This window comes from Mustela nivalis (assembly GCF_964662115.1).
Source record: "Mustela nivalis genome assembly, chromosome: 8".
Lineage (NCBI taxonomy): Eukaryota > Metazoa > Chordata > Mammalia > Carnivora > Mustelidae > Mustela > Mustela nivalis.
In genome coordinates, this window is record NC_139027.1 from 136,612,903 (window position 1) to 136,629,949 (window position 17,047).

Sequence of the window (17,047 nt, forward strand, 5' to 3'; positions counted from 1 at the left end):
GGTGAGTCCAGTTCTTCATGAACTTCTGCGGAGCTAGGGAAGAGAAGGAAAGTGTTCTCACGTCGCCAGAGCACCCTAAAACCATTTGGATATGTGCTATTTTCTTAGTTTCTGGAACTTCCTGTTTGCTCATTCAGCATTCCAGAGTCAGGATTGTTTGTCGCTTGTGGACAGCAGTATCGTGATCATAGATCATTTAAAGTCTTCTAGATGTTGTTTCTCCCCCTCTTCACCCAACAGAAGCAAATCAGATCATATCTCTGTTTTTTTTCTTGAGAAATCCAGCGTTGAAATATAAGCTTTTTAATAAGGTGCAATTGCCTGATTAATTGCCACTCCTTGCCCCTGGAGGCAAAGAGTGGTGAGGTTATTTGGTGGCCAGGAGATCTACTGCTTACTTTGTTTGAGGTTTTTCTGGTCTTTTGTTTGTTTCTTTCCACTTGGAAGCCCTGAAACTTCAGTGAAACACATCAGGTTGGCAGGGGCTCTGATTCTTTTTTTTTTTTTTTATGGGAAGGTCTAACTGTGAAGATGGGAAGATCTAACTTTTAACCACGTTAGAAGGTTCTAACTGCATCAACACGTCCCTTTGGAACCATTCTTGAAATGTGATTGTTTAAAGAAAGGTGGCAGGTGTCCAGTAAGTACCCCTGTTAATTTCATAGCTGGCTGCTGAGTTAGCAGGCTCCGGTGTCAGGCTCTGCCTTCCCTCCTGAGTGATTTAAATTAATACCCTGGGTTTAGCACCTGCAGGAGGGAAAGAAGCCCAGGTGACATTTGGCAGAAGGTACTGAATAATTACCACACATGAGTGCTTCTCTTTACCAGCCAGAGAGAGTCTCTATTGTGCTTTTGACATCATTTTAAGAGAAATTTTTAGGTATGCCAAGTATATGTGAAAAATTGACGTTGCATGTACAAATTACTTTTCTTAAAGGGAATGCACAAAGTTGTGAAAAGTTTTTTGGGTTGGGGTTTTTTTTTTTTTTTTTATTAAAGGCATCTGAATAGCCTCCGAAAAGAAATTATTCATGTCTAGTATATATCACTCTGAAAACAAGTAATTGGTGAAATAGCTTTTCATTGGGGAAGAAAATTGTTTCCCCCCTGTAATGGATGAGTTTACAGGATCGCTCTTCTAATATAAATCTCTCATTCCTGTGTATTTTAGGGAACATACACCCATTCTTATTAAATGATCGAAAGCAAATTGACAAACAAACTATACCCCATTCTTCCTGCCATGTTGGGTAGGAATGGGGGAAGGTATTTGTAAATGACACTACAGATAAAGGGCTGGTATCCAAGATCTGTAAAGAACTTCTCAAACTCAACACCCATAAAACAAATAATCATGTCAAAAATAGGCAGAAAACATGAACAGACAATTCTTTAAAGAAGACACACAAATGGCTAACAGACACATGAAACAATATTCATCATCATTAGCCATCAGGGAGATTCAGATCAAAACCACACGGAGTTACCACCTCACCCCAGTCAGAATGGCAAAAATTAATAAGACAAGAAATAATAAATGTTGAAAAGGATGTGGAGAAAGGGGAACCCTCTTACACTGTTGATGGGAATGCAAGTTGGTGCAGCCACTTTGGAAGACAGCGTGGAGGTTCTTCAAAAAGTTAAAAATAGAGCTACCCTATGACCCAGCAATTGCACTACTGGGTATTTACCCCAAACATACAGATGCAGTGAAAAGAAGGGCCGTATGCACCCCAGTTCATAGCAACAGTGTCCACAATAGCTTCACTGCGGAAGGAGCCGAGATGCCCTTCAACAGACGAATGGATAAAGAAGATGTGGTCCATATATACAATGGAGTATTACTCAGCCATCAGAAAGGACGAATACCCAGCTTTTGCGTCAGCATGGATGGGACTGGAGGAGAGAGATCGTGCTAAGTGAAATACGTCAAACGGAGAAAGATAATTATCCTGTGGTTTCACTTATACATGGAACATGAGGAATAGCAGGGAGGACGTTAGGAGAAGGAAGGGAAGCATCACGGGGGGAACCAGAGGAGGAGATGAACCATGAGGAACTATGGACTCTGAGAGTCATACTGAGGGTTTTAGAAGGGAGGGGGTAGGGGTCTGCGTGAGCCTGGTGGTGGGTATTCAGGAGGGCACGGATTGCATGGAGCCCTGGGTGTTATACGCAAACAATGCATCATGGGACACTACATCAAAAACTAAAGGTGGGGGCGCCTGGGTGGCTCAGTAGGTTAAGCCTCTGCCTTCAGCTCAGGTCATGATCTTGGGGTCCTGGGATCGAGCCCTACATCAGGCTCTCTGCTCTCTCTGCCTGCCTCTCTGCTTCCTTGTGATCTCTCTCTGTCAAATAAATAAAATCTTTAAAAATAAATAAATAAATAAATAAAACAAAAAACCCCCAAAACTAATGATGCACTGTATGCTGACTAACATAACATAATTTTAAAAATTATTAAATAAATAAATAAATAAATAAAGTGCAGTTCTTTCCTTTTGCATGAAAATACAAACAATAGTTGTGCCATTTATATGGACTTTTATTCCCCATCAGCGTTTATCTCAAAAGTAATTTTAATTACAAAGGTAATGCACACGCATCATAAATATTCCTTTAATGGAGGCAGGTGTGAAAGAGAAGAGAGAGTCTCCTTTCTCCTGTACAGAGTCAGCTTTTTAGTAGTCACGTTCAGGAGATCTGTGCTAGGTGTGGGGGTGTGAACTCAGACAGGCAAGGCCACATCATACATAAGAAGCTTAGCCAGCCAGGTCCCTTCTGCCTCCTTGTTGTGATTTTAACATGTTTATTCCCTAAAGGAAAGGATGAATTTGCCATGGCCTTTGGGGAAAACCTCTCATCAGGACATCCTGTTGTGTGGTCATCATTTTTAAGAAAAATTGTAGGTGTATTTTTATTTTATTTGCCTAGCTTTCTTGAGGTTACAGCATTAAGTGTGATGTATACAATGTGTGTAGCAGAAGGACCACCGTGGTATGGACTTACAGCATTAAGTGTGATGTGTACAATGTGTGTAGCAGAAGGACCACCGTGGTATGGACTTACAGCATTAAGTGTGATGTGTACAATGTGTGTAGCAGAAGGACCACCGTGGTATGGACTTACAGCATTAAGTGTGATGTGTACAATGTGTGTAGCAGAAGGACCACCGTGATATGGACTTACAGCATTAAGTGTGATGTGTACAATGAGTGTAGCAGAAGGACCACCGTGGTGAGCTCCCTTAACACTGTCCCCACCTCACGGCATTACCTTTTGTGTGTGTGCGGTTGAGAACATTTAAGATCTCCTCTCTTAGCAACTTCTAAGTCTGCAACACCGTATTTTTCACGATACTCACAACGCTGCGCCACAGATCTCTGGGACTTACTCACCTTCTCACTTGAAGTTTGTGCCCTGCGCTCGACTCCCCCCCCCCAACCCCGTCCTTGGTCACCACCATCCACTGTCTGCTTTTGTGCGTTTGGCTTTTTTATAGTCCAGACACAAGTGAGATCATACGGTATTTGTCTTTATCTGTCTGACTTATTTCACTTACCCTAATGCCCTTGAGGTCCGTCCATGGTGTTATACATAACAGGATTTTCTTCTTTTTTATGGCTAATATTACATTGTGTGCATATGTGTATATGTATATAGTTTTTCTTTATGCACTTACATTGGTGGACTCTCGGCTGCTTCCGTGTCTCGGCTATTGTAAATAACGCTGCAGTGAACCTGGGGTGTGTGTATCTTTTTGGAACGGTGATTTCATTTTCTTTGAATATATACCCAGCAGTGGAATCGCTGGGTCGTAAGGCAGTTCTAGTTCTAGTTTTTGGAAGAACCTCCATACCGTTTTCCACGGGCCTGTACCAGTTCATATTCCCGCCAACAGTGCACAAGTAGTTCCTTTTCTCCACTTGCTCCCAGACCCCTGTTATCTCTTCTGCTTTTCATAGTAGCCGTTCTGACGGGGTGAGGTGATACCCTCTTGTGGTTTTGATTTCCCTGAAGGTGAGTGATGCTGGATGTATTTTCACGTACCTGTTGGCCATGTGTCTGCTGCAGCCGTCTTCCTGCAGGCAATAATCCACTAGTGTAGGCGGCTACTTTCTGTGTCCGCCGAGTGCACGCGAGGAGCCTGGTGTGGAGCCGTGAATGGAACACACAAGTGTTGTGCTGTTGTGAAATTCACTCCGTAGAGGAAAGGGGAGTATCGACCATAATAGACATTTTAAAAAGTAAAAGAGATGTTAGCTTGTGTAAGACCACAGCAAAAAATAAAGTCATTCAACAGAAAGTGCCAAAGGAGTGGGGGCGATTTTAAATAGAAGGAGTGGGACTGGCTTTGCCAAGTCAGGGACGCCTGACAAAAACTCGAGGAGGACTCGCGGGGAGAGCATCCCAGCCAGAAGAAGGGGGTTGGGAAAAGGTGCCGAGGCGGGTAGATGCAGAGCGTGCAAAGAAGAGCCAAGTGGCTGGCATGACCCGGGCAGAACAAGGGAGGGGGAAGCACCGTGTGTAAAGGTAGACATGCAACAGGGTCTGGCTATGTGGGGCTTGAAGGCCCCTGTAAAGAATTGGGCTTTAGTCTTTGTTGGGGTGCCCCGGGGGGTGGCGGGTAGAGGTGGGTCACTGCAAGGTTTGCAGGAACAGTCCCCGAGACCTATCCCATTTCTGACACCAGCTGCAAGTTGAGGGATTCCCACAGCCGCCAAAGGTTTCGTGATTTGCTGGAATGATTCAGAGCTTACTGACATCTATGAAACTCATGGTTAAAGCTTCTAACAGCGAAGGATACAGAGTAACTAACATCAGCCAGGGAAGAAGTGGCGGGGGCGGGGGGGGGGGCAGAATCCAGAGCAGTGCCAGGCATAGCGCTCCTGTGTCCTCCCCCTGTGGAGTTAGAGCAGCATCCTGCCCTCCCATTAGCATCTGACGGTGCACGTAGAGTATCCCCAGCGAGGAAGCCCCCAGCCACAGTGGAGAGGTTTTACTGGGGCTTCATTACGTGCGTGTTTGATCAACACATTGGTTGTGCACGTGGCCGGACCCATCCTCCAGGTCCACTGACGGCACGTGACCCCAAGCCTCACCCTAAATCCCATTCTTCCCATTTGTCCAACCCAAGAACCCCAGGCAAACAAAAATTACCTCCCAGGTAGTTGCCCACGCCAAGACTAGACCAGGTGTTTTGGACAAGTTTAAATTCTTTGCCAGCTAGGAAGTGGTGAGCGAAGAAGGGACACGGTCTGACTTTCTTTCTTTTAAACTAGACTCTGAAGCTAAAACCAGTTAGGAGGGTGTCACAGTGCTCACGGTGAGGACAAGAGTGGCTGCAGGAACGTTGGTCACAATGATCGTGGGCTCAAGTTTGGATACGGACATGTTTTGCCGCTAAAGCCAAAAGTGTGTACTGACTGGCCGTGAGTTGCGGTTGGGGGTCAGGATCCTCCTAGAGCAGCTCAGACGACAGAGGAACCCCCGGCGGGTGGAGGGCAGTGTAGGGATGACCGGACTTCAGTTTGGTCTGTTAACCAAGGGCTTGTTCACTTCAAGGCTTGTCCCGCGGTTTCCCTCTGGTGCTAACCCGACTTTTCATTCTCCTGGGGATGAGAACACACGTCGCGTTTGGGCTTAGACCTGTGAAAGCCCTTCCACTTCGGCCCGCTGCTCGGAGAGCGCCATAGCAGGAAAAATGAGGGACAGCTGCCCCCTTAGATCTAGGTCAGGGCATGGCCTGGCGAAACAAAAGGGGAAAAGGGATGTTTCTTTGACTTTACCTGTTACGTGATTAAGAACAGATATAATTAACAAACTACCACTGTCTCTTACACTAGCCATGTTTTATGACTTTGGATGCTTAGTTTTGTTGTTTTGTTTTCATAAACTCTGAAGTCCCTGTATGTGGAGTTAGAATTTAAATCTAAAAGGTAATAATGTACACATTTAAGGGGACCTCTGGGAAGCCTGGCGACATCGATGGTGGAACCAGGGGAGAAAGTTCAGCCTGTGACAGTCAGAGCACTCTCCCAATCTGGGGACCTTGTCTTTGCTCACTCACGGGACTGATGAGCTTTGTGGAAGTTGTTCTAACTCTCCAGAACACTACTTCACTGGGGCTGGAGAAATAAAACCCCCTGGTTGTTTGCGTTTTAGTTTTTATATAGTGAAAGCTGCTGCTATTCCTAAAGGGAGAATCCTATTCCTGAATTCGTATTTCTGTTCTCAGAGAAGAGGTTTGTATTATTCTGTTTTCATAGCTTGTGAGCCTCAAAGACTCAACCCCAGCCACACACCTTCCAAGCCAGGCATCTTATCTGCTCCCCTGCTGTCCTGGGATGTGGTCACCTGAGTTTCCTTCCAAGCAAAAATGCGGTTGTGCCTCCCTCCTGAAGTTTTCCCTGAGGCTTTGACTTAAGAAGTTAAAATAAGAACAATAAATCCTAATTCAGTGCTTACCTTGATGCAGGATCCTTGATAAAGATAAAATACAGTCTCCCAGGACCTTCAGAGGTTTGGGTGATCTTATTATTAACATCTGGGATATGAGGCCGTGGAAACTTCGAGACGTCAGTATACTTGACCCTGATTCCAACATATGTGGGAACTGGAGGAGATGGTCTTTCCTACCTCTCTCCCATACCACCTCCAGGAGGGGAGCTCACCCACATTTCCCCAAATGTGGGGTGATTTTTGTGATAGAGGCATAATATTAAATGAATGGGACTCGCACAGTGGCAGTATCAACTACCTTCCCAACTACCTTTTCGATCCTTTTGATTAAATTACAGTAAAAACCATTTTGGAGGGGTGCTGGCATGTCTAAACCCTATTTTCTAAAACTGTCTTCTTCTGTTTTTATAAAGATTTTATTTATTTATTTGAGAGAGAGAGAGAGAGAGTGGCGGGGAGGGGCAGAGGGAGAGAGAGAGAGAAAGAGAAGCCCGATGCAGGGCTCTATCCCTGGACCTTGGGATCATGACCTGAGCCAAAGGCAGTGGTTAACTGACTGGGCCACCCAGGTGCCCCTAACACTTTTTAATTTACCTGCGTTACTAATGAGGGAGCACACATCCCGTTTGGGTCTTTTGACCCGAAGACAGGGTTCAGTAACGTATTTTGTTTTCATTGCATTCGTTTTCACGTCTGCCTTCAATTTATTGCGGGTCATACTGGCTTATGATTATGGATTTGGTAGCTTATGGACAATACATTTGTTTGAGAGAGAAGAAACCTGAGTCGATTTTAAAAGTATTAAACAGGCGGCACAACAATTTGACGGAGAAAAGTTGTACGAGGGTGACTGACATTCCCAAGAGGTGCCCCGTGCTCGGTGTCCTGAGTGGCTTCCTGATGTGCTGGTTTCTCTTTCCCACGCTACTGGTCTCCAGGCAACACACACACACACACGCACACACACACACACACACAGGCACACACACTACACCAGCAGAGTCAGCTGCCGCCTCATCTCCAGCTGAGCTGAGATCCAGGCAGTGGCCCCAGTGACTGGAACGGGCAAGGCCACGCCCACTACAGGGCTGGGGCATACTCTGCTTCAACCCGAATCCCGTCTGTGGCGAAGCAACAGCTCCCCTGTTCCCAGAAGCTTCCTTCTGTGTACGGCGTCTCCACCTCTGACCATAAGTTCAGTGCTTCTTCAGTCCCTTGTTTTGGGTCTATTTCATTGCTTCTCGGCTGGGGACCTTTTGCCCCCTCAGGGACATTTATCAATGTCTGGAGAGGTTTTGGGTTGTCACAACTTGAGGATACTACTGGCTGCCGGTGGGTAGACTGACCAGAAATGCTGTTCAACCTCCTACAACACACAGGAGACTTCCCACCACCAAGAATGATCTGGCCATGCAGTATCGCCGATGTCAACTGTGCCGGCGTAGAGATCCTAAATTACAAGCCCCAAAGACCTTTCCCCACATTTTTCTTCAAGCTGGAGCCACCAGACCCCATGTGATTAAGCCTCTTGTTTATTTCGTGTTGTGTTTCCGTGTGTCTATTTTTCTTGCCATCGTGTCTCTGGCACTCGGCAGCCGGTGTGGGGGAGTGGTTACACTCCATTTGTTCACTTCACTCTCCCAGACAAAAGAATGACAGCATTCTACAATGTTTTGCTCCTGATTTTGTGTCTCTTCTGTATGATGCTTCTGATCAGTTTCTCTCCAGTGTTTTGGCTTCTTGAAATTCTTCGTTACTATGTAACATTCACACCCACGCCTTTCGTCCATGCTTTGCTTTATCAGGGGGCTACTCTGACCCTGTATGGCTCATTGTGCCCTGTTGTTAGCTTGAACTTATTCACTGACATAGATCTCCTTTAACCAAGTGCATTGTAAACTCCTTGAAGAAAACGCCCATGTCTTTACCTTTACATCTGTTGCTGAGGCTCTTATGATCTGCCTTGTTTGTACTGAATTCTTTCAAATCTAATGTAATTGTAAATGTGAAAGGTAACTTTTTAAAAATTAACATATAATTTATTATTTGCCCAAGAGGTACAGGTCTGTGAACTGTCAGGCTTATATATTTCACAGCACTCCCCATAGCACATACCCTTCCCGGTGTCCGTAACCCCACCACCCAATCCCTATTCCGCCAACACCCAGCAATCCTCAGTTTGTTTTGTGAGATTAATAGTCTCTTGTGGTTTGTCTCCCTCCCGATCCCATCTTGTTTCATGTTTTCCTTCCCTACGGTAGCATTATTGATTTAATAACCGCTATGCCGGGGTGGAGAGAAGAAGATGACCATAAATACACATGTTGAATGTAAGATACATCCTGCTTGCCACAGTGTCCAGAAGCTCTAAACACGCACGTGCCCACACGGAAAATACACCTTGGCCCTGAGGCACTGTGGAACTGACTTGGATTCTAATCTCTTAAATTCGATTATTAATACCGCCCGCCATGAGGTCATTTATTTTAGTTCTCATAATTGCAGTCCCATTAGTATTTTTCTCAGACACGATGTTGGTGTGAAACGTCACGGGCAAAGAGAGAGTAACGGTTTCCAGAGTCTGCATCCGAGCCTGTGGGAGCTGTTGCCCTCGGGTGGCGATTCTGCAGAATGAAGCCCCTCATCTTGCGGTGCTCACGCTGGTCCCCAATGCTCCAGGAACATAGGCTGTCCCTCCTGCCCCTCTCCCTGGTGTGCTGGGCCACTCGCCTTTGCCCCATCTCAGGGTGTTCTCTGTGCGGTTCCTTGCCAGACTGTTCTTCCTCCCTTCTCGGCCAGAGCCCTGCCCTCCCCAGGGGGTCTGGAGAACTTCAGTTTAAATAAAACTTCCCCCCCAAAATTTTAAAAATAAATAAATAAATAAATAAACTTCCACAAGGAAGCCTGGCTCAAGTTCTTTGTTATACCTTTGCCTAGCGCCGCCTGTCATTTCCCATTCTACAGATCTTTATTGAAGGCCAGATAGAGGGTGAGCCGTGCTCTAGGCACTGGTCGCGGAACTGTGAATGAATCAGGAAAAATTCTCGTCTACACGGAGCTTACCTTCCAGTGGAATTATAGACGTGGAGATTTCCTTTGTGTACTCACGTATCCTGTCTAACACTTTCAGGACACTTAGGGGGTGGTTACTATCATTCTGTTTATTTTACAAGTGGAATTGCAGACGCAGAGAGGCCAAGTAGCACATACCGGCTCACAAGGCTGGCGAGGCGCGACCCCAGCCCGGCAGTCTGGAGCCCGGGTTTGCTTATTTCACTCCGCCCTGATGCATCCTTGCTACGTGCAGGCGTCAGCGAATTTCCCACTGCTTTCTGAGCTCCTGATGGTCTTCTAGATTCTTGACTGAATTGCAAAATCCATGGTTTGGAGTGACAGACTTATCCTGTAGGCAGAGTAATTCTGGGGAAATTCAAAACTGTTCAGTGTGTCTATAGGGCCATCATGTTCTTATGTCTGAATCCTTATCTTCCCAAAGGGCGTAGGAAAGGCTCAACTTAAACTCATTATTTTACCTTCTCTTGGCTCTGGGTTTCCGTCTGCCGGTTTCTGTTAGCTAAGGCCATAAGGGAAGAGTGTTAGGGCATTTGGGACCACTTTGGATGCAGCGTCCAAGGTAAAAGTCAATAGGTGAAGTGAGAAAAAAGGAATCCAGAATGATTTTAGAAATGAAAGAATCCATAAAGCCATTGTCCCTGAGGAAGGAACAGAATCTACGAGTCATAGAGTCCTTCTTCCACCTCTGCACTGAATGATGTAGTTTCTATTGAGCTTCTGATTCATGGACAGTCCTGAGAACACAGTGTACAGGTGCCTCTTGGAAAGTGGGAAGGCAAAGAGAATAAAGAAAGCTGTTTATTAACCTTGGCTTCTTGACTGAAAAAAAAAAAAAAAAATTCAGCACCGTGTTAGCCTCGTATGAATGGTTCCTGCCCAGATTAACAACAAATCCTTTGGAAATTTTGATTCTAGTTAACGTCATTTAACCAACGTAGACAACAATCCTGAACGTGTGTGAAATCAATGGGTCTCGTTTCATGGAGTGTTCTAGGCTCCCCGTGCGTGGCAGTTCTTGGAGCTGGATTTTCACAAGCTTTTTGTTTTTGTTTTCACAGGATGTGTGAAACTGGGGAAGGGCTGTTTATCTTTCAAACGCGAGATGGGGAAGCCATCTACCAGAAGGTCCACTCCGCTGCCTTGGCGATAGCGGAGCAGCATGAGCGCTTGCTCCAGAGCGTGAAAAATTCAATGGTATGTGCGGAATTTCTTCCTTATGACCCAGTGCATACCCTTGTAGAATGCAATCATAGAATCTTTATGCTGAAAAATATGGCCTGCAGTATTTGAGCAGATGGCTTTCTCCTGAACTCAACTGTGTATTACTTGGATTAAATGCCATCTTTGCAAAGCCCCAAGAGCCAGCTGGTGGCACAGTGTCCGGACATCCCTGTTGATGTGCTTTGTACTTCAGTTCCTACTTGTGCATGTCTTTATCAGTTCAGGCTCCTCCAGCAAGTACCAGAGGACTGGGTGGCTTATCAACAGTAGAAATTTATGTATTTCTCACTGGGAGGCTTGTTGTCCCAAGATCAAGGTGCTGGTCTATTCAGTGTCTGGTGGGACCAACTTCCTGGTTCATAGATGACTCTCTTTTCTGTGTCTCACTGATGGATGGGGCAAGGGAGCTCTGCCCTCATGACCTGATCTCCTCCCAAAGGCCCCACCTCCTAACCCCATCACCTTGGAGGTTAAGATTTCAATATATGAATCGGGGAGGGAACATCATCATTAGTCCACCGTCATGACTATGTTCATCAGAATTAATTTGGATGCATATGGACACCTGTAGACACAACTGTGTAGATTATCTTCCTATGGGTATATATTCATAGCTGTACCAGACATTATCATTTCAAATGGTGATGGGAGCCAGACAGAAGAGCGCTGAAGGGAATGGGGGTAAAATATCAAAAGCCCAAGACCAGAGGACTGTTGATGAGCCTAAGGGCTCCATGTAGGACATCTCTTGATTTTTTTCTAGGGAAGCCAAGGATTTGAGTCTGTATATAATATCTTGTAGTTTGCCACTGTTGGAGATGAATTCTAGCTAAGACCAGTGACAAAACAGTAACGCTTTGTGGGCCAAGGGAAACCTGTGCAGAGACTCCATCCTGCCCAGAGCCGTGCGTCTCCCATCTCTGGTTGGTCAGCCTTCACGGACGTTGATTCATAAAGACAACACAAACTCAAATACCCATGGGCACAGAGCTCCCTGGGATTACCTGCCCTGCTCATTGCATCGTTCTAGGGACTGCATAGAGAGTTAGGATTGAAGTCTTAAGGCACAACAGTTAAAAGTAATGCAAATCATGCATTGTGGCCGCAAATAAATGCATAGAGCCTCACATCTGGAAGGAAGTCTGCAAAACCAAAGGGAACTGGGCCAGCACTGTAAGGTTAGGGTAGTTTGAAAACGTATGATTTAAACATGTGGGGTGGTTGGATTTAAAGCAAAGGAAGAGCATGCTCGAAAAATGATCTGTCCCAACGTGGCCTCAGATTATTCCCAGATGACTTGTGTATGCAGTGGTCTGGGATTATAGAGCGTAGATCAGCAAAACTTTCTGTGAAGGGCCAGCCGGTAAATACTGTAGGCTTTGTGGCGTAAGATGGTCTCTGTTGCAACTACTTCACTACTTACAGAAGCAATTCTAGATAAAAATGTAATCTAGTGGATATGACTCCGCTGCAAAGCAAATTTATTCATGGACACTGAATTCAAATTTCATATCATTTTCACACATCATGAAATATTCTGCTCTTGATTTTCTCCCCACCAATTTCAGAATATTTTTTTTGAACTAATGTGGTCTTGGTATCCATTTCCCCTATGCCTACAAGTTCTGGATAGTGCAGTGGAGATAAGATAAATGAATGGATGGATGGACGGGTGGCTGGTGAATGGATAGACAGACAGTCAGACAGATGGCTGTAAGGTAGACTTCAAGTCCACTTGGAACTTTACAGGGCAACACTTCTTTTGTGTTAAAATTGTTTACCTGTTCCATTAGATGCTTTTAAGCATCTGAGGGAGTTTTTCCAAGATTACCTTACTGGTAAAGCCATCAATTAACATAAATTGTTTTGTGTTTGAAAAGCAGGTTTGGTATGCACATGTTTTTCCATTTACAACCTCCTCATTACTTCCACTAAAAATTAATCAGGAATATGAGTAATTCGTTTAGATCATCCCTTTGCACATGTAACTGGAAAATAATGTTGTTTGCTCTTAATTTGCTGTATGCTTAATGAGTTCCATAAAATGAATATGATTTTTAAAGTAACAACTTCCTGTTTTAGATGGAAATGAGTAAGCTTCAAAATGGGATCTGAATCTCAAGGATGTTAAGTGGGGATTATGAAATGCTCAGAATTAATGTACGTGAATCACTCCCTGATTTGGGGAGAAAAGAACCACCCCGGGACAATGCAGCCAATGAAGACAGCCCTTCCAGCCCCCCCCCCCCGCCCTTCCCGGGGCTACAGTTCTGCATTTTCTGGTATCGAAGAACAGATCTACACAGATCTGGCTATTTTCTCAGCTAGGAATTGCATGTTTACCACTACTGGCTTGCTTCTCCGGGTAGTCCAGGTCTTAAATGGAAAAAGATGGTGATGCCCACCTCTGGGCTCAGCCTCATTGTTAGGAATCCCTGACCCCACTGTTGGCTGCCTCTGTTATAAAAATTCCCAAACCCACCTCTACAGACAGGTGCTTTCCCGTGGGACCTGCCCCTGTTTGAAGTTGCAGCTGTAAAGTGCATTGGTTGGGATCAGACTTGTGACCTGAACCCAGCAGCTGTAAAGAGGAGGTGTGTCGGTCTCATCACAGGAACGATAGTAGTGATAGGCTGAGTCATTAGGACACTCCAAAGATGGGTCCTACTCCCTGGAACCTATAAATGTGTCCTTATGCGGCTAAAGGGAGTCTGCAGATATGATCAAGTTAGGGCTCTTGAGATGGGGAGATTATCCTGGCCCGTTCAAGTGAGCCGGTATTATCACAAGCGTCCTTATGAGAGGGAAACAGGAGCAGTAAGAGAAGGCGAAGTGACGGTGAAAACAGGGACAGAGAGCGAGAGATATGAAGTTTGTTGCTGGTGGCTTTGAAGGTGGGGGAGAGAGATGTGACCCGAAGGATGTGGGTACCCCGAAATGCTGGAGAAGGTAGTGTTCTCCCCTGGAGCCTCCAGAAGGATCCAGCCTGGCCAACCTCTTGACCTCAGCTCGGTAAACTGGCTTTGGACATGTGGTCCCCAGAGCGGTAAGAGGATACAGTGAGGTTGTTTAAGCCCCGAGTCATGTGAGTTGTGACCACAGCCTTAGGAAGCTAATACAGTAATTTATATCCATAATAATAAATACATATCTTGTGTCTGCTCTGGAACAAGCAGTATTTTCAGGACTTTCTAACCCGACAACTGCTGCTGTATGGAAGGCCCCAGGCCACCAGCTTGGAAATCATGGGACTCAAATCTGGAGCAGGTGTCCTGGGAGAACCCTGCTTTTCTCCATATCACTCACGACTGGTTTTCTTTGTCCTCCATGAGATTAGCTTGCCAGTGTTCTAAAAATACCAAATTAGTGACCAGTGTTTAAAAATTGAGAGGTTTCACATAAACTCTGATTTCTACGCTATCTTTGAAAAGTGGAAAGGTCTGACAGCACTGACCTTATACCCCCCAAGGCAACTACAATCAGATATGCCAGGTCTTATCTGCCCTCTTTGGGGGACGCCACTTGCCCACAGTCCCTACATCCTTCTGTTGTTACTCTCCACAGGTCACCTACCCGTCTGTGGACTGTCCATGTCTGGCCTGTTTGTTTTCTATTCTTTCATAACGAAGTGCCAGCGACTACACACCATAACACAACACACATTCATCATCTCACAGTTGCAGGAGGCCAGGAGGGTTGGCATGGTTTCAGTTCCTCACAAGGTTGCGATGCTTCAGGCACATGTCAAGGTTAGAGTGGGGATGGATCCGTTCATGAGTAAACTCACTCTCAGAGTGGTTCCGTCACCTGCCTGCAGCCACAGAGCTCCTTACTACCGGAGCCAGAAATGCAAGATCCTTATGTCTGATTCCTAAACCTCTACCCCTCGTCACAGTGCCTTGCCCCATCGGAGAGTCTAAAAGCTCTCCTGTCCCCCCCCACCCCATGTCTCCACTAAGAACTGGCTTAGAGTCTGCAAATAACCTTGACTATCAGAGTGCCTTTTGGAAAAATCTGTCAACTTAGAGTATGCCCTAGAAGATCCTCGTTACAAGAAATCCTGTTTCTTTGGGTAGTTTTGGCACCAAATAGCAATATTGTATTTCAAAATCCCTCTCTCACGTTCTCACTTTTTAAAAGCAAAGTGTGGTTATTCCGTACTCTAGGGAGTGCTGGGGGGGTTGGCGGCTGGAGTACTGGGAGGGAAGGACAGACTGTTGAATGAGACCGAGCAGCGAGACCTTGTTTGCTCACCAGCTGCCACCTGGCCTGCCGGAGAAGCCACGGGGACTCTGCCGGGACAGCTCGGGACTCCCCCGAGCAGCTTTTGCTATTTTTGCCACCTTGGAGATCAGTGTCTGTGACAAAGTCTAATTTTGGACCAAGGAGTGGCGGTGTGTGGGATGTGCCTCATTCCACCCCTGGGCCTGTCATTTTTAGAATTTCCTTCAAGGCTAATCAAGTGATAAAGTAGAGGAAGACTAATTCAGCAGGCTTGCCCTAGGGGCTGCAGGCGAGGCTCCATCCAGGGTGCACCAAGGCAGCTCCCCTGTGCCCTGACGGTGAAACCAGGATTGAGAGTTCATCTGAACCCATCTTTGTCACTTTTTTGGGGGGGTTGCCTGATTGATAGGTTTACTTCCAAGCTTGGTTTTGCAAAGAAAAGGTAACGAATTTGTAGAATTCAAATGGCATTCTTCCGCAGTTCTGGAAACCACAGTAATTCTTACTCAACCTAATTCAAAAAGCCATAAACTATCTGGTTTTAATAGAGAGAGAATCAAAGAAGTCATAGAATCCATTTCATTACTATTCAGACTCTGAAATAAGCTCTTCCCGGATGTTTTTATTTTATTTTATTTTATTATTTTTTAAATGTATCTAAACACTCTTCTCCCAGCTCAACCTGCCCCTCTGTTCCCAAACCACCCCCTCAAAAAAAAAAAAAAAATCAAGTTTTATCTCTTCTCTTTGTGGGCTCTGGTTAATTGGGTTCACTTATAGATTGATTTTTGCATTATTTAATTGATTTGTTTGTTTCTTTGTTTATTGTGTACTGCTTAAAGAATTTATCAGCTTTTTCCCACTCCCAAGTGAACCCTTTTTGTATCCTGGCATAATAATTATGATTCAAAAACCTTTTGTGGAACACCTATCTACTGTTTGCAAAGAAAACATTGTGGTAAGTCATATGGAGAACATAAACATTTAAAAAAAACCAAAAAACCTGTTTTGAATCTTTACCAGAGCTTAAAATTTAGATAAAGAGTTCAGATTGACACCCTCAGTGCATTCAGCGGTATAGTCCTGTGAGTTCAGTTTGCTGTAGTCTCCCTGGAGGGCAATTCATCCTTATTTATCAAAATTAAATTCACTTATCTCTGTATCAGCAATGATACTGCCAGGAATTTACTCTAAAGATAGGACAGAAACAGATGAAATTCAGGTTTCTTTCTTAAATTTGCTATGACTTTCGTTCTGGTATATTACGGGGGAAATGTCATTTTCGGAGTGCGCCCTTCCAGTCTCTCATAATAACCTCATAACCTGCGCCGTGCAGTGGCGGATTTCAGGAGTCCCTTTACTTGGTTATGAAGCGCTGTCCTAGCTCATGCAACCCCTCCCCATAGCCAGGCTCTCCTGGGACCTCGCCAGGGTCCTTGTCAGCTGGTGGCGCTGTCTCCACAAGGAAAGGAAACAAACTGAATGATGCCAACAGGTTGCAGCTTTGTGTATAACTTCTGACACTAATATTAATGTTTAAGATGGTGGCACTGTAAATAGGCAGCCCGTGGACAGCCTGATGGCGGTAAGACAGCAGCAGTGCATGATCGGAACCGAAGATGTTCATATGAGAGCAGAGAGTGCATCTGGTTGACCAGATGCGCAATGGTGAGTAATACAGGTTTCCAAAATGAGTCATCACAGAGAGGGTAGAGATGGTGTTGGCGCTGGGGATGGTGAGAGAAGTAGGATCATTTCAGTGACATTTTTAATCAATGTTGAGAAGTTAGGAAATGAGTGATGTATCCATCTCCAAGGGTTGGTGGACATTTTCTGTACAGGGCCCAATAGTAAATATTTTATATTTTGGGAGCCACATAGAGTACTGCTGCTTCCTCCTCCTCCTCTACCTCTTCTTCCTCCTTGACCCCCTCCCCCTCTTCTTTTTTACTTTAAAAATGGAAAAACCGTTCTAGGTTCTGGGCCATAAAACACGGGCCACCAGGATTTGGCCTCCAAGCTGTAGCTCACTGACGGCCCTCTGCATCTTGGCTTTCATTGT

At 45.3% G+C, this 17,047-nt stretch overlaps 1 protein-coding gene across 3 annotated transcripts in view; it reads left to right on the plus strand.

Annotated features, from left to right (window-relative positions):
• Nucleotides 1-17,047, plus strand: part of DOK5 (docking protein 5) — a 349,205-nt gene that overhangs the window by 304,232 nt on the left and 27,926 nt on the right. For all 3 annotated transcript variants that reach the window (XM_082745606.1, XM_082745607.1, XM_082745608.1), the window contains one exon: nt 10,599-10,734. In XM_082745606.1, the coding sequence (XP_082601732.1) occupies nt 10,599-10,734 (136 nt within the window). The remainder of the gene's footprint in view (nt 1-10,598; nt 10,735-17,047) is intronic.